At 46.6% G+C, this 24386-nt stretch overlaps 1 protein-coding gene across 1 annotated transcript in view; it reads left to right on the top strand.

Annotated features, from left to right (window-relative positions):
• LOC136966326 (rho GTPase-activating protein 6-like) overlaps positions 1–22567 on the top strand; it is a 28326-nt gene extending 5759 nt beyond the window's left edge. The window contains exons 2-13 of the mRNA XM_067260803.1: positions 7881–8040; positions 9624–9695; positions 12530–12804; positions 13070–13265; positions 13871–13926; positions 15597–15747; positions 16422–16570; positions 17863–18042; positions 19208–19299; positions 19524–19777; positions 19878–19961; positions 20151–22567. Of these exons, the coding sequence (XP_067116904.1) occupies positions 7881–8040; positions 9624–9695; positions 12530–12804; positions 13070–13265; positions 13871–13926; positions 15597–15747; positions 16422–16570; positions 17863–18042; positions 19208–19299; positions 19524–19777; positions 19878–19961; positions 20151–20728 (2247 nt within the window). The 3' untranslated portion in view covers positions 20729–22567. The remainder of the gene's footprint in view (positions 1–7880; positions 8041–9623; positions 9696–12529; positions 12805–13069; positions 13266–13870; positions 13927–15596; positions 15748–16421; positions 16571–17862; positions 18043–19207; positions 19300–19523; positions 19778–19877; positions 19962–20150) is intronic.
• Positions 22568–24386: the final 1819 nt, after the last annotated feature.

The raw sequence follows: 24386 nt of genomic DNA, 5'->3' as shown, positions 1-24386 counted from the left end.
CAGAGTGGATGCCAAGAAGAGCCATTGAATTTCAGAGGAGCAGAGTGAAGTCACTATAGGGTACTGTGCAGGGAAGGATTAAAACACCCAGAACCTGTGTGTGTGTGTGTGTGTGTGTGTGATAGAGAGAGACACCGACCAGAAACAATTGCAACACACCGCATTCACCATCTATCAACACTTCGTCAATGACTAATTATTGGATTCATTAGCGATTAGTACACTACACCACACCATTTAAATGCCCAACAGTTGAGTGTTGAAGATGTCAGTTGAAGGTTGCTGTGCTGGGGAGAGAGAGAAACGATCCTCACCACAATGATCTGCCTCCATCAGGAAATCAATAGAGGACCAGCCACCTAGTGTGCGGCCTCACTGATATCCACTGGCCTATATCTGGCAGGCTCCACTGACTTTTTAGTTTTTTCTATGGTGTTCGAGTCTCAGGGACAAACGTCAGCCTGCCAGCCACGCTTCTACAGGGAACAAAGTGTTTTTTGGGGGGTCTGCAGGATGTGACACTTGCCTCATACATCCTGTACTGAGAGGAATTAGCAATGACAGATGGGTCTGTTTCTCTTATCTATTCGATACATAAGTCGAACAATTTTTACAATGTGGAGCTTAGGTACGTGAAAACGACATGATGTAGACATTGCAATAGTTCCCTTTGAGCAAAGTGACGAGACTTAATGCTACACACACATATAATCCCACTTACACCCACATACATTCTTTGCTTTGAAAAGTGTTTCTTTTAAGTGGAAGAAAGTGTTCGACTCGCTCAGCCATCAAGTAGCAGTGACCTTTTAGCCATGGGGTAGAAATCTGCTAAGTCATACTGGGGCCATGCATTCCGATTCAGTCATGGAAGCTTCTGTGTCTGAGGGAAAAGTAGGCCTAATTCGGAAATTCTATCTTCCACCTTAACGAACACTGCGACCCATGGATAGATGGTCTCATAGACCGCCCTCACCTCCGCGCCCTTCTGTGGATGTTCGTACACCATTCAAACACCGATGGCATGTTTGTCGACATGCACCTCTTTGAATCGGCTTTGAACTCGACGCACCCGTCATTAAACGGAAAGGTTTGCGCCTCAGTGAGAACGCTGACATATGTCTCGTAAAGGAGGCACGGGTTTGGCCCTGCTCTGTCATCAAAGCATTGAGGGAGCTCGGTAGAACACACTAGAGCGTTGTAATCCATTCTTTAACAGTGTCGGAGGATTAGCAGGGGGACTCTGAAAGGTTGGGGCCTCGTTCACAGTGGGCTTGTTTAAATGTTGTGAAAGTGTTGTTAAAGAGTTGCTGGAGCATTCCGCATGCCACTTTAATGTAAAAGAAAAAGAAGAAAAAAGGAAGGGATCTCACAAGAGCCAGCCATGTTCACGAATCATGAGACATGAGGAGTCCAGATTTCCCCCCGAGTGTTACGAGCGGAGCGCGACTCCGCAGGATGTGGTGTCACAGCGGGCAAAGTTGTTCCGCGGGCCCCGCTCAGCTTGCCGTTTCAGTGGGAGTGACATGAGAAGCGGTACACACTTGGTGTGGCTTGGTGAGGACAGAGGAGGCCAGCAAACACAGAGAACCTGTGTGCTTTATAATGCGCCACTGTGTGTTAGTCTGACCTGTAGATCTTGTTGTGTCTCAGTTCACAATGGCATTTTTCTCTGTCTCAAGCCCTGAGATCAAAATCAATGACATGCCTTGTGGCCTCACTGCAGCTATGCTCCAAAGCTGGGCTGGTTCGGTATTTATTCCAGAAGTTCCAGAGGATGATTGAGCGGCACATTACTTTGAGGGGACTGGTTATGCAATAAGATGTTCTCACGCTGGGAGAATGGCAGGGCGGTGGAACTCTGTGGGTTCTCTGGGAAACCAAAACCCAGTGGGCTACTTAGCCAACAAACCGCCTCGCTGCCCAGACAGACAGACAGACCCAGCAGCAACACACCAATCCCTGACCTAGAGACCCACAGTAGCAGAGGAACGATTGAGGCGCTGGATACCTCAGATTGGCCACGTTATTTTAACATGATCTGTTTGTCTCTCCAATGTGGCACCCATTCTTATAGATGGCCCGGCAATGCTCACCCTAGACCACCCATTCCTTTGTAGATGTACCTAGCCTTTTGTTTAACTTGAGTTGACCAACGTTTGGGTATTTTCCAACTCCGTTTTCTCAGCATGGTGTTGGCGGTATTTATTTGTTCTTCGAGCAAGGCCATGGAGATGTCTGTGAAAAATGATTATAGTATGAACCATGAGGTTATTGTTATGAAAGATTAGAAACAGACATTAAAACGGGACCCTGCTCTCTTACTCTCTCCCTTTCTCTATCTCTCTCTGTATCTCTCTCACTTAGCTGTGAAGCCTTTCAAAACACTGCTGCCTGAGATCAGTGGTTAATCAGCATGCAGCTTCAGGGGCTGGGGTCAGAGAGCATGCTCACCTTGAAACGCAAGACACTGACGTGCATGTGTTCAGCAGATGGCCTCACATAGTGTGTGTGTGTGCATGTGACTAAACGTACAATAGGCAGGCCTCTGATTTATCATGTACGTGTCTGTGTGCACGAAAGACCAATTTGAATGTTTTCTTTTTATTACTTTGCTATTGCTTTCCTGTATAACTTGAATAGTTGGCCACAGGTGTGCACATAAAAAAAGGAAATATTTGTGTGACACACATTGTAATACGATATTTCAATTGTTTCTTTAATGAGGTTTACACACTTCTGATGGCATCACACTCAAGAGTCACAGAAAGTCAAGGAGAGGAGATTTGAAGCATTCATCAGTAGTCTGGCCCTTAACATCAGGCAGGAACACTTCAAGTGGAGGAGCCTGTCCATCTTTTCCACTCATTCCCCCCCCCCCCCCATCGACTAATCATTGAAAGACCTCCATACTATATTACAATCATTAACCGGGTTCATTAGCTCACCGTGCTGTTGGTCTGTGGGGCTATGGGATTTGCCTGTTGGCATGCAGGGGAGATTACACACATTCTTTGGCGGTAGAGGTCTTGGCTGGAGGGAGTGAGAGAGCAGGGGGTTATTGCACGAGAGCCCAGCAGTGTTTTGGCTGGTGAGTGGGAGGAGGAGGAAAGTGAGGGGGGGGGGGGGGGGAGAGACTGGTGTGGGCAACGATGTTGGTTATAATGACCCGAATTATGGGGAGGAAGTGTGCCTCAAGATGGTTTCGCAACACACGTACAAAAGACTTTGCCGCATGATGTGCCTGCAAGGTTGCACACACACAGACCCCCAAGAGGTAAAGCACACTCCCCCTTTACTACCAACAGTACAATAAATCAAAAGGTACTATAACTGAGTTGTTTTTGTAAGTTAACATAATGTGATCCGTACCCTGACCTCAACGTTATGAATCGGCCGTTATAATGTTCAGAAGGCTGTCTGCTACAGTCCGTTCTCCAGATGTACTTTGTTAACCCCCTCCATGCATTCAAGAAGGGAAGCCTTAAAGCAGTGGCTTTTATTGTGACAAACACTGGTAATTTAGACTCGAGACCCTGTTGAAAGGGAGTCATGATCATTACAGTCTGTGCTTATTTGGTTTTGTTATGTCTCATAATTCATAACCGGGTATTTGTTATTCCTCCCATTCTCCAGATGTACACGATGACATCCGGCCCTTCATGATGTAACTGCTGCTCATTAGCCCCCAACTGTCAGATAATTGGACTTTGTTCTTGTTGATGTATCAGGGTTAGTCCAGTCAGGCCCACTTTTCCTCAGGCAGTGAGATGGACGGACCGGCGCAGGTGGAGGGCCTATTAATCGTTAGTGTGTGACAGGCCTGCGATGGCCAACGGCGGTGTAATTGCAAACAGATGTTAACCTTGAGGACGTACCAGGTCTACACAAGTCAGCCATTACCAGTCAGAGTCAACGCCACCTGTAGAAAAAAAATGAGGCAAAAAATCAAGAGAACATTCCTCCAGTGCGATCTCTTCACACTTCCTCCCTTCTCAGGGCCAAGGTGTCAGCCGGTATCCCTTATGAGACACGGGGAGGCCTCTCGGATCTTTCCCCAGATGTGTGCTGCGATGCAACGTCTGTCTCCGGAGGTTACAGTGCGGGGCGTGTTGTTTTTGGACGGCGCAGATGTTCCCGTTGCATGCGCGCAAGGTGCATTTTTCTTCGTGGCCGAGACGTTTCCAGTTCTGTCGTATTTCTCCTGGTGTGAGGTGATTCGGCACGACTGCCTGTCCAGGTTGATATAGCAGTGTTCTTTTTATGTTTCAGGGGGGAATTAAACAGTTACCACTCTCATGTGACAATTACAATGGATTACAATACAACAAAACAAAATGTTCCATGTCATTGTCAGTCTGTTCCATGCGTCAATTCAATTTAGCACTCGTTTTTGAACAGGCCCACCCATTACATGCATGCAATATGGATTTCTTTCTGTCAATAAGCTATCAGCCCAATTACAATCCTACTGGTGAATTGATTTGGATGTTGGCAAGAGCTGTGTCACTTTACATTGTTGGAGAACGTCAGATTAGTTAGTGCCACATTTAGACTCTGAAATTCTATAAGTCTCTAATACTGTAGTCATAGAGTGACATATTAAACCTAGGCTTTGGCCTGTGTTTTAGATAAACATGTTTTCAATTAGAGCTAGGGCCATTGTGGGTAGACATGGTAATGGATATAATCAAACAGAATAGAAATGATTGACATTGGCAGAGGGCCAGCCAAGGCTATTGCTTAGAAGTCCAACTCCAAATCACTCCAGGTTTTGTTTCCCTAGGTAATAGTATTGTTTGAGTATAGTGCACTATCCATAATAGTGTAATTCTGTTAGAATACTTTCCAAGTGTTTAATGAATATCTAGTCAAGTATTCACAAGGTGTGCTTTGTACAGTATATGGTTAGGGTGAACTGTATCTATTTTATATTTTCTGAATTCTCATCCTGAAGCCCAATCCAATATGCTGGTACAGTGATTGTCCATTTCATGCAGGTTGCCATAGAAATGTTTCCTCATATCCTGCAGCATTTGATTCTCTGTGTACATGTTGCTACGGAAACTAGAAAACATTATTCTTTTGCTTCCGTTTCTATTCTGTCCTTGAGTATTGAACATATTCAAAACGAACCATGCACAGCATATTAGTCATGATTCTAATGAATCTATGATACTAACGAAAGCTTCAGTTCTGAAATAACATTAATGCAAGGACTTGTGTATTGAAACTGTTGTATGGTACTGTAGTAGTGATGCTGTACTGTGGTGTAACTGTTTGAAAGGAAGCCTAAGGGATCCATCTTGATTACGCAAATGCAACCCTCAACCCTGCCAGTTTGCGTGCTACAGCGGTGAATTGCCAAATAAAGATTGTGGGTTTATCTGTGGTCAATATTTCAGATCCAGATGCTGAACAAGTTTATTGTTTAATAGAAGAAAGCTTTGGGTGTTTTCTGAAGAAAAACTATTGCTGGTGGCTCAGATGGACCACAAACATGGGTCTATTACTATTTGTGTTCTACTGTGCACTTAATTCATCCTACCCATGCAGTGGATCATGACCATAAGAGCCAACTGATGGGTCCTGTGCTCCACTGATAGTTGGTGCTATGTGTTGTCAACTTTTCTGTCAGAATGTTACAACTTCTCGCAGCATAATATTTTTCGCAAAGTAAAAATGTTGGATCATATCATTAGTTATAGTTGTAAAATAAACTAAATAAGATTATGGCTCTATAACAGGATGTCAACAACATCTTCTCTTCGTAGTTATAATATCGATACTCTGCATAACAGGATATTATGGTGACCAGTTGGTATGGCAACCAGAGTGGGATGCTTGGCAACAAAAGAAGGGAAACGAACTGAAACGCTTAATTTTCATTACAAATATGATCTCAAACATTAAAGCTTTTAATATATTATTAGATACTTACAGTCTCTGTCAGAAACTATTAGACATTTTATTCACATACTATCCAGCTCATTGACCGTGGGCTAGGTTATTAGATTTGATTTTGAATTATTTGTGAAATGTCAGTCCACCAATGCCTTTTACATGCCAACTTCCTGCTTGTGTCTAGTCAGATGGACTGTTCTGGTAGTTTGTATTGAGGTGCAGAAGCAGACATGATGTGTGTGCTGGAAAAAGGGATGTTTAAAAACGCAGAGAGGTGGTGTTATGGAGCAGTTACCCTGTGTTTATATGATGAGAAGACCATGTGTGTCAGACCATTTGGTTCTTCAGGGCAGGGCTTGGTGACTGAACTGTAGGACTGAATGGAGTGTGTTTAAGATTTAAATTGTAGCAACTGTAATCAGCTCTGAAGACAGCAGGCCAAGGCTGAAATAGATCTGATGACACACAACCTGCCCTAATATTGATAGTTGGGGACAGGGAAGTGAAACATGTATTAGAATCCTCTTGGCAACAAGATAAACAGTTCATATCTAGAAGCAAACATTATCCACAACCATCCAGTTACAGAATGTCATTCAGCGCTTACCCTAGCCACTTTGATATTGGAAAAATGGGTCAAAGTTCAAACGGATCTGATGGCTGCACACATCATATTTTGCCTTTTTTTTTTTACTACCGTCACTCTAGAGTGGTGGAGAGAAGGGGACAGCAGATGAGCGGGTCGGATTTGGTCACGCTCTTCTCGAGACCTTGGATGGGCCAAGTCGGAGTGCTTTCAGCAGCGGGACCACTGTTCCATAAACATTCCAGAGACGTTCCTTAGACGTTCCTTAGCCTGACAAATTAGGCGCCATCCATTCTAGTCAATCTCCTGCCTAGCTGGATAACTGAGGCGTGGTGACAGCCCCTATTTTTCCAGCTGTTTCTCCATTCTTCCCCTGAACCTCACCACCGCAGCACATTGACAGGCACATTGAGTCGTCCTTCAGCAGCCCCTCAGGCTATGTAAGGGCCCGTTGGAGGGGACCGATACGGAACCGAGCATCACACCCCCAGCTGGCCAGGGACAGGCTCCGCAGCACAGCCGTCCTTTCATACATTCCAGGCTAGGCTACGCTAGACTAATGAAACGGTCTATTTTGGAGCGTGTTGTCAAGCTGTCTGGTTCCTCGTTAGGGTCGCGTTAAGGAGGGGTGGGGCGGGGGGTGGGGGGGGTGGGGCAGGCTTGGCCGATCTCAGCGGTGCAGGGTAGGATATTTCTACATCTTGTCTTTGGGCCTCGCTAGAGAATGATGGGATTGTTTCTTCAAGTTGTTTTGGGAGCTCAAGGGGAGGGTCTTGAAGGCAAGCCAAGAGAACCATCCTCAGTACTCGTACTCAGAAACGTAGGCCTGCATGGATGTGAGCTTTACGGGCATGAAAAAAATCGGCTTCAGCATTTAGTTTGAGCAGGATTGTTTTTCCCTCCATGAGAACCTCCATCTAAAACAGTATGTTCCAAAAGACATATCTCAAATGTACATCTTTAAGCGGTAGCAGCGATGCAAAGTCTACTGCTCCCTCTCTCTCCCCAAACCTGGCAAAGTCATCAGCAGTAGTGCATCAATGCCCCCTGTCTGCCCACGCTCAGAGATGACATAGGGGAACGCAGGCTCATAGATCCTGGGATTCAGATGACTTATGAGTTCATTAGGAAGCTCCTTTGGGCTGCCTGCCAGTCCAGCTCTTCCTAACCACTGTACTCGTATTACTTCTCTTTTCCCCCTGTCTATGCAGGTGCGGCAAGATCTCCTTCTGAAGCGCAGCGACTTGCTAATCGTAATGAGTTCACTGCGATTTCGTGACATTCATTACGTAGAGACGATTCATGTGAATCGTGGCCGATGCAAGTCATTATGGTCGCTATCGATCCTGGCAGAGTTGCTGACGAGTGTCTCCCTCCCCCTCTCCTCTAGGGTGACTTCACCTGGAACAGCCTGTCAGGGCGGAGTGTGCATCTCACGCCTGTGGCCATCCAGAGCCTATCAGAGCTGGAGAGGGTGCGGCTACAGGAAGTGGCGTTCAACCGCCTCCATCAGGACTACGACCTGGGCTGCCAGATCACCATCCCTAAAGGTGTGTGTGTGTCCGGTGTGTGAGAGAGACAGATCCATACATTGAGACATCAAAAGGGAGATGAGGCAAAGAATGAGAGTTAGACGGGAAGAAAGATATGCTGTTTGTGTCTGTCTCACTGCAAGTCCTGTCAGTAAGCTGTATTTGTTCAGTCCTACAAATATGTTAGCACAGATAGTAATGGATCAAGACTTGGCCTACTTTGGGGCCAATCCAATTGAGCTCTATGGAGGACCAACAGACAGTGTTTGGGCAGGCCGTGAGCACACACGATTTGAGACGTAAACTTCAGTTCACATGATACCCCACAGCACTTTTGGATGCAACAGCCACATCCTGTTTAACAGTCAGGTGACTTTTTTGGCCCCAAAATATACATGTACATTATACAGCAGCTGTAGCCTGAAACTCAGGCAGTCAAACAATGTAGAGGGCTATATATTAGCTTGGGTCTGCATTCCTGCAGAAGGTTATACCTCTCTCCACAAAGATTTAATGCGTTTGTCTGTGTTCCTTATGAATTCCAGAACTCATGCGCCATGTGCTAGTGAGATATTTCAGCACCACGAGTGTGGTTTTTTCACTCGGCTGGTTCAGTTATTTATCTTGCGCTGTGGGCTGGATTGCCCGCGCTCAGAGGCCCACGATGCTCCAAAAAAGAGAAAAGAAAACGGCTTGTTGGATCATTTCACGAGTCATTGGAGTTGGGGAGAGAGGACTGGAGGTTCCTGGGATTTCCGTGCAGCTTTGCTCGCCATCTGACAGGAATCCAAACCATTTCCTCTCTCTCTCTCTCTCTCTCTCTCTCGCTCTCTCTCTCTCTCGCTCTCTCGCTCTCTCGCTCTCTCTTTCTCTCTTTCTCTTCCAGACACCTTTCTTTCTTTTCTCTACCGTTCTCTAGAAGCTTTTTTTCTCGACCACTTGTTCTCTTTCCCTTGCTTTCTATGGCTTCTTTCATATTTCTCTCTCAACATTTGTCACTAAACACAAACAGTGTAAGTCGAAGGCTCTCATAGCACCTTTCACCAAGCTGGAGTGGTTATGGTTTTGACCATGAGGAAATGATGTGGTCAGATGGACCAAAAGTCACATTTACACTCCCAAAAATGTGATAAGTTGAGGTTAACATCTCTAGAGTCGGCTCCAGCTTTTGAAGACCAAGCAGGATCCCAACAATCGTCCAAGCCAACAGGGTTTCCTGAACATTAATCATCATTTTAGGGTTCATAGATCATGTTGACAGTTGATGAAACACTTTTTTCTCTCCTAAGTCATCCTCAAAATGAATTCCACATTTGAACTCAGTAGAACGTATGAGAACACATTTCTTAGCAATATTTTGAGTGAGTGTATTCACTAATAAAAGGTTTTAGCCTAATAAATAAAACCCTAATACAAATACATGCCAATGACTATTTCCTTCCTCCCCTCCTAATAAAAACAATTCAAGGTTATCTATTAAGTTATCCATCGATGTATTTGCATTTCAGTGGCATGACTTTGACCTGTTGTAGATCACAATATACTGGGACTGTGGAATACACAGTGACTAACAATATTTTCTCATTTTTTTCTCCTCGTAGATGGACAGAAGCGAAAAAAATCCTTGAGGAGGAAACTTGACTCTCTTGCAAAAGAGAAGAACAAAGACAAAGGTATGCAAGCTCCCACCTTTGATTTCAGTAAGATACAGATTGAGTGACACAAGCTAAAATCTCAAATCCTAGGCTTTCAACTTTTCTTTATCACTTTTTGAAGGATTAGATGAGGAGTTCTCTCGTTAAAAGAAATTCACATAGGCATTTAGTCTGTTCTGTTTGTGAAGAGAGTAGAAAACTTGTCTTTTGACGTAAACACCAGGTGAACAGTAGGCTTCTGAAAACTATATTTAGAGGATCTGTTTAGATGTCATATTTAAAAGAAAGGAGTGACTCCTTGTAAGGGGACTGGGCTGAAATACACAATCTTGCAAGACAGCTTTTGGCTCAGAGCTGCAGATCTGAAGAGGAAGGAACTGAGATAGGGAGAAAGGAGTAAAAAAAAAATTCTCTCAATTCTCTCACATTTGCTTCCAAGCTTTTGAGTCTTTCAACTGCTCCCTGGCCAGTTCTTTCATGTAAACATGAACTTATTTTTACCTCTCTTTGATGCTTCGATGCTACGGTTACTTTGTTCCCTTCATGGTGACAGCCATCAGCTTGGGCCACACACACTGGAAGCAGCAATATTTACATCTTGCCTGTATGGCAGTATACTGGTCGTATTTTGTGATAGAACATGTTCGAAGATATTTGTTTTCGTTGCTGGTACCATGTTGTGTGTTGTGAGGCGCCCTCATGCTTTAGGTAACCACATTTGTTTTCCGTGTCCCAGCTTTTGCTTCCAGCTGTCATGAAATGAGTTGTTGTATATGTGGAGTGAACTCATTGTGTCATGGAGTGTGGCAGCACATAAACCATCTCATTATTTTCACATCACACACACACACACACACACACACACACACACACAGCTGGACTGTGTTTTCTTAACCGCTCGCTCATCCTAGCTGCAGAGGAAAACATGTGATGATGTGTACGCGCGTGACGTCATGGCCCTTGTCTCATCTCCAGAACAGTGTTCTCTGCTTAGACAGGATACAGGATCTTACATGAGGATGTCTGAGCAGAATCACCTGGCAGACACCTGTTGGATCCTGATGGGGATTAAAATGATCTGCAATATTTTTTGCTCTAACTTACTTTTTTTTGTCTTGTTAATCACACCATTGAAGGCACGTTTTGTCAATAAAACTCTGTCTTGTTTGTAAATCCACCTGTCAGGAGTTTTCGTGGGCTGCATCTAGATTAGCTTAATTTCCCCTATTCATCTTACATTTACATTTAGTCATTTAGCAGACGCTCTTATCCAGAGCGACTTACAGTAAGTACAGGGACATTCCCCTGAGGCAAGTAGGGTGAAGTGCCTTGCCCAAGGACACAACGTCAGTTGGCATGACCGGGAATCGAACTGGCAACCTTCGGATTACTAGCCCGATTCCCTCACCGCTCAGCCACCTGACTCCCCTCATCAGAATCAGAAAGGGTTTTAATCGCCATGAAAGTTTGCACAGACAAGGAATTTACTTTGGCAGGAAGGTGCATACATTAAACATATAGGAATCTTAAAACTTAAATATGTGGTCTAACTATACAAAAGGAACAAAGTCTAGCTAATACTAAGGGGATTTAGAATAAAAAATAGCACCCTTCTGCCGGAGGGGAGTAGCTGGAACAGGGAGTGGCCAGGGTCGGAGGGGTCGGCCACAATCTTCCTCGCTCGCCTCAGGGTCCTCGAGGTGTGCAGGTCCTCGAGGGTAGGCAGATTGCAGCCGATCACCTTCTCAGCAGTGCGGATGATATGCTGCAGTCTGCTCTTGTCCTTGGCAGTGACAGCAGTGTTGACTGGGGAGTCACACAGGGTGATGGGGGTGAGTGGGGCTGTATTCTTCCTGAAGTCCACAACCATCTCCACTGTCTTAAGAGCATTGAGCTCTAAGTTGTTCTGGCTGCACCAGGTCACCAAGTTGTCAGCTTACCACCTGTAATCAGACTCGTCCCCATCAGAGATGAGCCCAATGAGGGTGGTGTCGTCCGCAAACTTCAGAAGTTTGACAGACGGATGACTGGAGGTGCAGCTGTTGGTGTACAGGGAGAAGAGCAGAGGGGAAAGGACGCAGCCCTGAGGAGATCCGGTGCTGATGGACCGGGAGTCAGAGACTTGTGTTCCCAGCTTAACACACTGTTTCCTGTCAGTATATACCTTCTATGTTAGCAGACCTGGCCCTCCCCCCTCCCACCCCCTAGACAGTGACAGGGATGATGGCCTAGAGGCAAGGGATCGCACGACTCTTGTTAATTGAGTTTGTCTCGTCGGCATGAGCGCCGTCTAAAAATGACTTGCAGAGAAAGCCAGCTGTTTCTGGGCCGTGTTGTCCTCTCAAATCTGCTACGGTGAACGTGGCCGGGGTTATGTGCACAGAGATCTTTTGTTGATTTAGGGCTGAAGAACTGTCTCTATGTTGTCTGAGTAGTTGGAAAAAACGGGCTGAGCAGTTTTTATCAGATTCTGTTGAAGCCTTTTTTATTCTAAACATGTGTCGACTTTATCTCTTTATGGCTTGTTCATTAAACAAAGATCCAGCTGAGGTAATAAGAAGGTTATTTGGAGATTTATTTGATGTCTATAATCCAGAAAGTTTTTTTTTAAATTCTCTTGTGCTCTTTGCCATCTTGTTTCACTCGTTTGTTACTTCAACTTTCCTTTTAGGACGAGGACCTCATTAATATCCCTCCTTACTTTCTCTCACTCTTCCTCACTCGCTCATTCACTCACTCACTCCCTCTCTCCCTCCCTCTCTCTCTCTCTGTCTCTCGCTCCTCTCTCTCTCTCTCTCTCTCTCTCTCTCTCTCTCTCTCTCTCTCTCTCGCGCTCCTCTCTCTCCCTCCAGAGTGTGTGACCCATGCCTTCGGCATGCCCCTGTCCCAGGTGATCGCCAACGACCGCACCCACAGGCAGCGGCAGGACCACCTGCGGCAGGACGCGCCCCCCCGGGACGAGCAGAAGGACAGCACTGACCTGGTGTCCTCCATCCTGCAGTTCGCCACCAAGCGGCCCGCCAAGGAGCTCTCCAGCAGCAACTCCTCCCTGAGCTCCACCTCGGAGAACGCCAACGAGTCCACGTCGCCCAACACGCCCGAGGCGGCCCCGCGGGCACGCAGGAGGGTGAGCCGCACCTCCCCGCCCTCCCCCCCCTCCCCCCCTGTGCCTGTCGGACAGCTGTTCGACAGCTCCCGCCCTCCCCGCCCTCCCCCCCTGTGCCTGTCGGACAGCTGTTCGACAGCTCCCGCTCTCATCTCTCCCTCCCTGAGGGGTTTCACAATCTGCGTGTGTGTGTCTCCGAGCCGTCTCCTCTCGAGGAAGCGTTTGAACCTTTTCTTTGCCGTTTTTGCTGCCGCGCTCTGACCGTGTCTCGTGGTCTCTCGGGCAGGGCGGCATGTCCGTCGACTCCATCACAGACCTGGACGATAACCAGTCTCGCCTGTTGGAGGCGCTGCAGCTGTCTCTGCCCGCCGAGACGCCCAGCAAGAAGGAGAAGCACCGGGACAAGAGGCTGAGCCTCAACCCCATCTACAGACAGGTTCCCCGGGTGGTGGACAGCTGCTGCCGACACCTCGAGAAATATGGTAAACAGCCCCATGCTTTCTATACATGTCCGGAAGGGGGGTGGCCCACTTCTGACCTGTGTCTGTTTGTTGAGTATGTGCTCGCAGTGGAAAGTGGCGTATCGCGCCTCCACGCACGTCCTGCGTGAAGGTGTGAATGTAGAAACCTCACAATGCCAACCTGTTGGTCCAAATGAGCAACGCTGACTTTACTCTTGTAGTCCTGACACTCAGTGTACAGCACACCAACCATCAACATGACCCTTATGGCTCCTCTCAAACTACACTGCTCACCAACCATCAACATGACCCTTACGGCTCCCCTCAAACTGTACTGCTCACCAACCATCAACATGACCCTTACGGCTCCCCTCAAACTGTACTGCTCACCAACCATCAACATGACCTTTACGGCTCCCCTCGGATTTTCATACGCATGTTTTTGTCTGTGACCTCCAACTTTGTAGCACCCCGCTACCGCACGTCCCGGCGCTGCTTCTCTCCTTTCTGTTTTCCCAGCAGCCCTGGCGGGAAGAGCTCGTTGTTTTCTTTCGTATTAGGTGTGGTCTGTTTAGGTAGCCTCTGCCGCCTCCTCGTGAAGGATCACGCTGTCCTTCTCTCCACAGGTCTGCAGACGGTGGGGATATTCCGAGTGGGCAGCTCCAAGAAGAGAGTGAGACAGGTAATTCTTATCGTAGGATTGTGAGGGGAGCAAAACAAACCCAATGATAACCCTGCTTTGTTCCTAGGCAGGCGCCTGCATTATCTGCCCCGGCCGCTGTGGCATTCACGACAAAAGCTTTGCAGTTGCGTAAACGTTGCGTAAGCCCCAGGTTAGAATCACAACGGTCTCCTCTTGGGCCGTTCCTCCGAGGTTGTGAGGTAAAAAAATAAAATAAAAATGAAAATACGACACGCTAATGAAAAACACAGTGTGGATGGAGTTTAGCTGTATCTAATGGAGTGGACCTGGTCTTTCATGGTCCTGAAGCTTTGGTGAGCTGAGCCACTTAGCATTAATTCAGCATCTTATTAAAGGAAGTGGAGCGAAGCAGCTTGGCCCCTGCTGAAGAGGCCAGCCTCTCTGTACTCACGGAGGCTGCTTAAAAAGAGACGCCGCAGGCCTTAATGCCGCATTTGTAATTCAAGCAGGCTTTTAGCTGCTCCCCGCCATCTCGGGGCTACGGTAGCTGTTGTTGTGATGGCTGTTGTCTTCTTTGCCCATGTGAGCCCTTAGGTTGTGTCTCCCCCCTCTCTGCTTGTACTCACTCCTATGCCTCAATCTCTGAATCCATCTGTCTGTGTCTCGTTTTTTTTCTCTTCTTTGTGTTTGTCTGACATTTGGTTTTCTGTCTTTCTTTTCTTTCCTCTCTGTCTTTATCTTTCTTTCTCTCCCTCTCTAAGCAGCAGCATATTCTGTGTGGACAAGTTTTGATTATTGGGACCCCCCCAAAAAAATGTGTAATCCAATCGTACTTGAGCCCTGGCCTCCATGTCCTCTTCTGGGTTAGCTTTGCTCTGTATGCTCACAATGGCAGATTTGTATCAGGTTTTCAAGTCAACAAATAATGGCACTGCCAGCAGCTCAACTGTACCCTGCCTACTGTTGGTTCAGCAAAAGGAAATTCTCCCAATCAAGGGATTTATTTTCAGTGTCCCTCTCTTCTAGTAACCCCAATGCATCCTGTGTACCAAATCAAACATGTCCCAATAGTTATTACTGTCACTCAATTACATTAGTCTGTGATTACTGTCTCAAGTCCATGATCTGTTCCAGAATCTTTTTCTCAAAGAATTTGATCTTGCAATACTATTTAGGTATGGTATCCAATATGTTTTTATTCCTTAGCCTGAAAATATACCTCTTTATCTTACTGGACCATAGTTGAGCCTATTTAATCCTGAGTAATGCCCGGGTCAGATTGCAGGCTGTAAGCGGGCTGAGATTTAGAACACAACAGGTCAGACAGGTTCTGTGTCAGTGAGCTCAAGGTCACCTGGGGGATTCACGAGTCGCTGAGGGCAGTTGAACAAGACGACCTGGTTCAGTGTGGACATGCGACTTATAGGTGCTTGTTGAACATGTTTGCGCCGGTGTCACACCGTGTGTGTGGTGGTGTGTACACGGTAAACAGACCAGTTTGCCTTCGGTGTGAAATACTTCTGAACACTGTTCACTCTCTCTCCACCCTCCACCCCCACCCCAACGCCACCCCATCTCCCCAACCTCTGTCATTTTTCACCTGTTTCCTCCCCCTCTTCACACCCCTGCCACACCCTTCTCTCTCTCTCTCCTCTCTCTCTCCTCTCTCTCTCTTTCTCTCTCTCTCTGTCTCTCTCTCTCCGTGTCAGCTGAGGGAAGAGTTTGACCGGGGCGTTGACGTCCAGCTGGACGAGGAGCACAGCGTGCACGACGTGGCCGCCCTGCTGAAGGAGTTCCTGCGCGACATGCCCGACCCCCTCCTCACCAAGGAGCTCTACACCGCCTTCATCAACACCATGCGTGAGTGGCACACACCTCCCGCTCGGCGAGCTTTTGTTCCTACCCAGTGTTGCACCAGCACCAGCCACCTTTTGGCCACACATGCTGCTCATTCAAATTCTTATATATAATAAATTGTTTAGGTCTTAGAATTAGTTTAACTATTGTACTCTTTTTACTTAATTCAAGATCCGTATATGTTTATTGTTTGCACCTTCCTGCCACAGTAAATTGCGTGTTTGTGTAATACATGGCGAATAAACCGAATTCTGATTCTGATTCTGATTGACTCGCCAGCCTCTCCCACCCCATGTGTCCTCTATGAACTGCACAGCGTTGGGTTTTCAGCCGCGACCAGCAGTTCCATAGCTCCGTCGGTCGGTTGGCCGAACAAGTCATGCTTGTTCATAAATAAACCAATCCAAGGCACTCTTCTTCCAGAAAGTTTAAAAGCCTTTATTGAGGTTACAATTTCATGGTGAAAAAAACAAAAAAACATAAACACTACTAGTACATGTTAACAATAAAGCCGGGATAAAACCCAACGTGTAGCGGCACAAACAGCCTCCTTCAGGGTGTGAAGGTCCCGCTTGTTCGCATCGATCCTGCCTCAAGGCGCCATTGTAGCACATCCAGATAGGGTTCACGCTCGATGGATAAACCCGCTCACGTGTGCCCTCTGTGTTCCTCTCTAGTGTTGGAGCCCGAGGAACAGCCGAGTGCCACTCAGCTGCTGGTCTATTTGCTCCCAGCATGCAACTGTGACACGCTGCACCGCCTCATCGAGTTCCTCTCCACCGTGGCTGCCCATGCCCACGACGCGCACCTCAAAGATGGACAGGAGGTGAGGAGGATCCTGGTTTCGCATCACAGGGCAGCACGGACGGGTGGTGCCGTCCTTCTTTTTAGACTATTCTGTGGATAGAAAGGCACAAAAGGGCTTCTGAGGGCTCTGAATTACGGGCTGCTACCTACTCAACCACATGCTGAGGGTGTGCCTATTATCCACTGATAAGTATAAGAAGCTTACAGACATTACATTTGTCTTGTGTTAGCACCCAATTATTGGGGTATTTAGGCAGCTCATATGAAAAGTGTTTGCGGTTGATGGCAATTGTATTCCCTAACTGACTGGACAGGGCATTTTCTAATCAATTTAACTTGCGATAGTGTGCAGAATAGCAACCACAATGGATTACATGCTTTACTTTTTTTACTAAGTTTACTCTACTTTAAGTCTACACTACTGATAATGTGTGTAGCTTATGGATTTGTAACGTATCAAAACGACCTCAGGTCAGATGTTTCTTAAATGCATGCAGTGAATGAAGCTTTCGCGAAGCAACTTCAGTAAGCCTTCGCCAAGCCATGTTTCTAGCAAGACGGGTCGAGCAGAGGGAAATGCACCGCCTCCATTTATCTGGGATCAGGGTTCCGGTGGGTTCAGGCGGGTGCTGGCAGAGCCTGGTGTTTCTGTGGTTTTCTCCCGCTGGCCCTCTCTCCCACACCACGCTCCATTGGTCCCCTGTGTCCTTTCCCACACTGCCCGCCCCGCTATCTGGGATCTGCACAGGAAGTGAGCCCATTTCACGCTCGGGGGGAGGGGGGTGACAGCTCGGCGCTTTCATCACGCTCGTGTTCCTACTGCTCTGTGGGGAAACCGAGTCATGGAGGGGGGGAGGGGGGGGGGGAGGGGGAGGGGGGGGGTGTATTTCCCCCCCCTTTCCCCCCTTGGGAATCCATACTGCTACACAATTTTGGTTCTGCTTTAGGGGCAGTCGGGGGACGACGACAGAGGAGAGGCTGAATGAGAATCACATGAGAAGGGAGTGATGGTGGGGGGGGGGGGTGTTGCTGGTGGGTGGGGGGGGGGCAGACTGAGCACTTGCCCACCACAATACTGTGATGTCATCTTGGAGCTAGCGGTGCCCCGTTAGCTCCCTCCATCTGGGTAAGGGCTATGTTGTGGGAAGGATTCGCGGCACGTCCTGCACAGCTTTTACATGTCTGTCTCCAGTCGATTGCCCATGCAGGATGTCTCTTGTTGTGCGGTTTTATTCACACAAACCTGCCTTTTTGTCTGCCTGGTACCCGACATACATATAACCTCCATGGTGTTGTGGGTTTGTCTCCCAGCTGACTGGGAACAAGATGACCTCTTTGAACCTGGCCACCATCTTTGGGCCCAACCTCCTCCACAAGCAGAAAAACTCTGACAAGGAGTTCAGCGTCCAGAGCTCCGCCCGGGCCGAGGAGAGCACAGCGGTGATCGCCGTCCTCCAGAGACTGATAGCCAGCTACCAGACTCTGTTCATGGTACGTTGTGGATGGGGAGAGGAGGGGGAGGTATTTGTTTGTGTGTGTGTCTGTGTGTGTGTGTGCCAGAGCATGTCTACTTTCCTCTCCCAAAGTGTCAAATGTCATCCAGCAGGTTTCAGTGATGTGGTAATTACACAGATAAATCCATGGAAACCGTCTCAAATCAGTCACACAGGAGTCTCCACTCCCACCGTCTCAGCTGGAAGTCCCTGCAGACTGCAAACAGTGGACACGGTGCAAAGGAGTCAGATAGTCAGATAACTGTGGAATATATTTTGAACCACACGGTATCCATCCAGTTCACTTCAATTATCACTGCCTCACTCCCACCTCTCTCACATTCTCTCTTTCCATCTCTCTCTCTCTCTCTCTCTCTCTCTCTCTCTCTCTCTCTCTCTCTCTCTCTCTCTCTCTTCACCCTCCCTTCTGTGGTGCCACTCTGTAACACATTCCTGCGCCGTGTTTAAGTTTGCAGATTCCCCTGGCTTAGCAGACAATGGCTCTGTCTAAAGCGGGGAATCAGAGCCGTGTGCGGCTCAGTATGGCAGCGGAGCCTCTCAGCTTGGCCTGCAGGCTCAGCCGTAGTCCCGTCCACACAGGACTGCCACACGAGGCAGTGCCAGAGGGTCTTACTCACCAATCCATCTGCCTGCATTGTTGCACCACTACTTTGGTCAAATGGCACAGCCCCCTCCTCGTTCCTCTAGGTAGAGCGAGTTAGGGGTAACTTAGTGTTTCGCCAGGACTGAAATATTACACCCCGATGTTTTAGGCTTGACCGGGGGCTAGTTTCCTGGAGTGTGCATTCCTGGTGTAAGCCAATAAGGAAGTTTGGTGATCTTTTTACCTTTCATGGGTCGCTGCAAGCTTGGAGACGTTTCTCTTTCTAGAACACGGTGCCGCCCCACGGCAGAGTGTTTCAGTAGGGGGTCAGTTTGTCATCATTGTTTTGTTTGTTAAACAAAATTCTTTAATTATTTTTTTTCTCTTTTTGTTGTATAAAATGGATGATTTGGTAAAGAGTGCCCCCTAGCCCCATTGCAACACAATTACATCATTAAAAGTATTCACAGTTTGCTTTAATCACTAAGTGGAAATGACAGTTCATTCAGGGTTCAGTGGATGAAATTGTGTAAAGGCGGTCGTTTTTTTGTTCTTTTAGGTTCCTCCTGATCTGCAGAATGAGGTTCTGATGAGTCTGCTGGAGACTGATCCTGACGTGGTAGACTACCTTCTCCGCAGGAAAGCATCACAGTGAGTTCAGCCTCAAACACACACACACACATAACCACACCCGCATGCATGCACAAAGCTGCAAGGATGCATACTGTGAAGTAAAAAAGAAACGGATTTGATTCATTGAAGATTGCCCTCCATCCTTCCTTTCGCTCGCTACCCTTCTCTCTCTCTCTCTCGCTCTCTCTCTCTCTCTCTCTTTCCCTCTCTTCATCCTACCCCTGTAATCATTAACCCCACAGGAGTCCAGACCTCCTGCGGTCCGAGGATCCCTTCTCTCTCAGCGAGCGCCGCTCTTCGAGTGATTCTAACAAAGCCTCCAGCGGAGAGGTCTCACCCTATGACAACAACTCCCCCGTCCTGTGTGAGCGCCGTGGGGAGGGCTGCAGCAGCCCGGGGTCTGAGCGCCTCTTCCGTGTCCCTGAGCAGTACACCCTGGTGGGCCAGGTGGCAGGGAGGGCCCGGGAGCCCACCTCCAGCCCGTGGGCCTCCAAAGGTTAGAGGAGCGGGTTTGACTTTGGGCCATCACCATGATGATGATGATGATGATGGGGAACTCTAAGCAGGTTCTAAAACGTTCTCTGTGTTTCTGTCAGACACGATAACAGAGGAACATGTTAATATCTGGGGAGCCTGGCATTCCACTCTGAAGCCAGGACTTAAGGATCAAACATACACAGGTACTCACAAACATATGATTGCTTTTGTGCATTTTTATAATATGAATGTAATATCATTTAAAAGTTTTTTTTCTTTTCTTGTCACAACATAATGCTTGCCTGGGAATCAAGAGTCTAACTATACTTTTCTGGGAGAAAGTTTTGCGTAAACAAAAGCCTCTTTGATATGATTAATGTCTCTGTCTCCAGGTTCCCATGGCAACATGTCAGAGGGTAGCTCCCGCAGCTCGCAGGAAGGACTGGACGGTCTCCAAGGTGACGCCAGGCAGCTGGTACGACGGACCCAGACCTCGCTGGGCGTGGCCGAGTGCCGGCCCCACCCCCTTGTGACCCGTGTGTGCAGCAGCCCTCAGGGCTTGGCAGGGCGGCGACGCCTCCACCTCAGCCTCAACCCGATGACGGCTCACCTGAACGACCAATCAGCAGGGAGCAGCACAGAGGACCTCCCACAGGGCAGTGGAACCCGGCTCAGTTCCGCCCCGATGGCCAACCCGAAGAATGATGGGCGCTCCCCGCCTCCCTATAACCAGTCCCCCAAGCTCCCTCCCGCAACCTCCCAGCTCCCCCAGGCGCCGGTTCTTTCCCCCCTCCGGCTCCCCCAGGCTGGGAGGCCGACGCTGCAGAACTCGGCCTCCGCTTCCCCCTCCGCTGCAGACACCATGGTGCCCATGAGCCCAGAGTGGCAAGACTGGCAGAGGGACCGGTGGCAGATCTGGCAGCTCCTGTCCTCGGAGAACGCAGACACGCTCCCCGAAACGCTGGTGTGACCCCCTCCCAGCGCCTCTTCCCCCGCCTCCTTCCTCCCTCACCCCATCCGTCCTGCCCCCTGTCCTTCTCTAAAACATGGCGCCATGGCGTTGTTTACATGTGCAGCTGCTGCCTTTCTTTGTATACACACTTGTGTCTTGTATACACAGCCACTACTGTTCCCCCTAGTATGCTATATGATTGATCCATTATTGGTGTGTCCTGTTGTGTCATGTCTGTATGCTTATCATCTATCGATCAGTCTTTTCACAATTTTCTTCAAGGTGTTTTAGAAAATATCAAAATTAACTGTCCACAAGACTTACCTCAAACCTAGTGGTGATAAACTCTATCCTGATTCTTTTTTTTACATTTTGGAAAGGAAGGCCAATGTCTGGCAACCATCATTAAGTTTATACAAATAGGAACTTATAAACAATTAGGAAGATATACGTGGGTTATCCAACCAAAGCTGGTGAAGTTTCTCTTTCATTTTGTAAATCAATCAATTTACAATATGATGTGTTCTCTATGTACAAATCTGGCCAAGACATTGCCTCCTAATACTTGTTAGTATTTGCTGTTGATATACAAATATGTCTATTTACTGCAAGCATAGCTAAGAAACAAGGTATGTACATATTAGCTTAAATAGAGCATATATTCAACATGAATTTCTGTGATGCAACAGTTAGCCCAGAGTACACATTGGCAAACAGTTTGTATATATTATATCAAAAACATCATGTCAAATATACTCATATGAACCTACCTAAGAGTAACTCTTTCACAGACAGTAAAGGTAACTTGTGTGTCTCAACCTTTGATTTGGTCTCTGTTGAATGTAAAAAGCTTAGTGTATGTAGAAGCTTTAACTGTGATTAGCACTAAGAAGCAGGAACTGTGCCAAAGTCATCAACGTAACATGGAGTTGTTATCTCCTATGTTCGTTGCTGTCCACTTGACTTGAAGTCTTTGAGTTCTCTGATGCATCAAGACCTGAAAACCCAGCTCTCCCACATTCTCTCTTGGTAAGGATTAAAGTCAACGTTTGAAGTCAGTTTTCTTCAGTATTCCGGATAGCTCTGTCCTCTTAACAGTGGTGGCTATGTCATAGCTGCATGATCAGTGGGGGACACGGTTAAGCTTTTGTCGGCTTTGTTATTTTAGATGGATCTGTCAGATGATGTCAATGGTAGGACTGCATGGGAATATTTTTCAAAGCAGATCAAAACAAATGTTGTACTGAAAATCTATTACAATATAGTTAAAACCTTTTCTGCCACGTGGATATCCTGTGGTTACTAACACACTTTAATTACAGAGTAAAGTGGATATTTGCTGGCAAATATTGCACCTCGGTGGTTCATGTTTTTCCTCAAATGGTTTAGATATTCACTCGACTGAGACCAGACCAATGTCCCTCAGCATTATAGTCGATATTTGAGACATTTTGGTTGATCGCACACAGCACAGTAGTCACACACATTTCTACATGTAATTGTTCCTATGGTGACAGAGCTTGCTGAGTACGCAATCCAAGCTCATCATTTTATGAAAGAAAAAATATATATAAGCAGTTTTTATTTTTAAGCACCTTTCAGTACCCCAAAGTGGAGTCTAATGTGCCATAGATCCTGTTTTTTGGTAAATGATTTGGTACCACATAGTTTGCCGATTATTTTGTATCTTGTGATGTTTTTTTATTGTCTGTTACTCAGTATTGTAATATAGGCATAACGGTTTTTACTCCAAAAGTCTGAAAAGATGTGTTTTGATCAAATGTCTGCTTTTGTAATGAATGCCATCTTGGATGTGTCATGTTTGTATTAAACATGAGAGTAAAAAGTGTTTCGTTCTTTGTTGGTCATTTGCAGGTTTAGTCTCATGTCTGTGTTAGCAGGGGTTGTATCTACAGCTATCTACATTCACTGAGGCACTCATCATCCACTGTCATACCGTTACAGGAGCACCACTAGAGGGCAGTCTATAGCTGTACTGGAGCGTTGTGTGGAAAAACTGTTGACAACCTTACATTTGGTTGGCTAATATTTGGAGGTACATGGTTTTGTTTGTCGGTATTATGTTGGGTATAAATGAGTATGCTCCAAAATACCACAAGCTTGTGGTAGAGCCCAAAGGATTCTGCATCTTCGCATATGGAGAGAGAGAGAGACAGAGAGAGAGAGAGAGAGAGAGAGAGAGAGGGTAAGAGTGGAGGCCAAGATCTCCATATAATTATAAAAAAAGAAACTCAGATTAAAAGATTCCATTCTTGAGGCTTAAATGCCTCCGTGAATCTGGAACCTTTCCAAGGCCCCTTACAGCAACAGCAGATCTGAATATGAACTTCAGGGGGATTATCAACCACAACCTATAAAGTAATGAAGTGATAATGATCTATGTAAGTGTGTGTGCCATTGCCAGCGGCATGCGGTATAGGGACACTTAGCTCCTCTTTTAGTGTCTTCTGAAGACCAGTACTGGTGCATAGAGAATCACACAACCCCACTTTAGTTTTGTATGACTGTGGTACACTGGATTAGGTATTACCATGTAGTTTATCTTATTTCTATAAAGTATAAACTACCAGAATTGTATTTGTATGTTTTTAAACCAAAACAGTTTGCCCTGAAAAATATCTGTTCAATGCAGTCCAACTTGCTGTTAATGGGGAACACATACCACTACTAGGCCACAGTGAGGCAGACTGAGTGTGCCAGGATAGCATTCAACCCATGACCAAGCTCCCTGTCTCCAGTTTGGAAGTCCTGGTTTGTAACTGGAGCGAGACCCAAGGCTAACAGAAACCTCTTGGCCTTGTGAAGTGGTTCCTAGAACTCCACCCGCCTGTGGTTCTGTCCCGTCCCGTTGTCCCAGGTTCTTCCCACACAGCCCAGTTCTCTGGAAAACCCTTCCCTTCCAATGTCTAAAATAAAAGTGGAAAAATGTGTTTCCTCAAAAAGATGACCACACGCATTCCTGACTGCCTACAGTGTATTTTTCCTCTCCTTAAAAAACTCAACTATCAAGCATCAAGAGCACAGATTCTTTGGATTGTTTATTTTACCTTTATTTTATCAGGCAGGGTCATTAAGAAAATTTTCTTATTTGCATCATCAGCCTTCTGTAGTGACAGGGATTGTGATTCAATCACAAAACACATTTTGTTGCAACCGTACAATGCTTGAAAGAGTTTAGCTGATACAGTGATAAAGAAGAACTGTACTTCTTAGCATAATTTCTGTATTACCTGAAACCTATTTCAGCAGTGGCACATTTCATATTTTCAAATAAAGTTCAAATGATGCCACTATAGGATAATGTGAAATGATGCTGTGTTGCTGACTCCCAAAGTGTGAAATTGAACAGTTGTTTTCGGCTTTGCATTGTTCATGTCTATTATCAGTGTATGGTAGAAAGGGGACAGAGAATCTGACTATGTATTTAGCTCTTGTTCCTTTGTCCTTTTTTGGCTCATACCAGAGCCTGTTTTCTGGATATGAGCCTGATTCGAAATACCCTTTGCCTGGACCATGACAAAGAACACAAAGCAGCTTTCTTTCTGTGTCTAATGACATGGTTCCTAATAGTATTACCCTGCTGGAGAACACAATAGCATAGGAACTGGTTGTGTTCTTGCATGACAGTGTTTAACTTTGTTGATTTGGTGCTGCA

The sequence above is a fragment of the Osmerus mordax genome, chromosome 22 (assembly GCF_038355195.1).
Source record: "Osmerus mordax isolate fOsmMor3 chromosome 22, fOsmMor3.pri, whole genome shotgun sequence".
In the NCBI taxonomy this organism is placed as follows: domain Eukaryota; kingdom Metazoa; phylum Chordata; class Actinopteri; order Osmeriformes; family Osmeridae; genus Osmerus; species Osmerus mordax.
The sequence above is the reverse complement of the archived record's forward strand: the minus strand, read 5'-3'. Positions and strand labels throughout refer to the sequence as shown.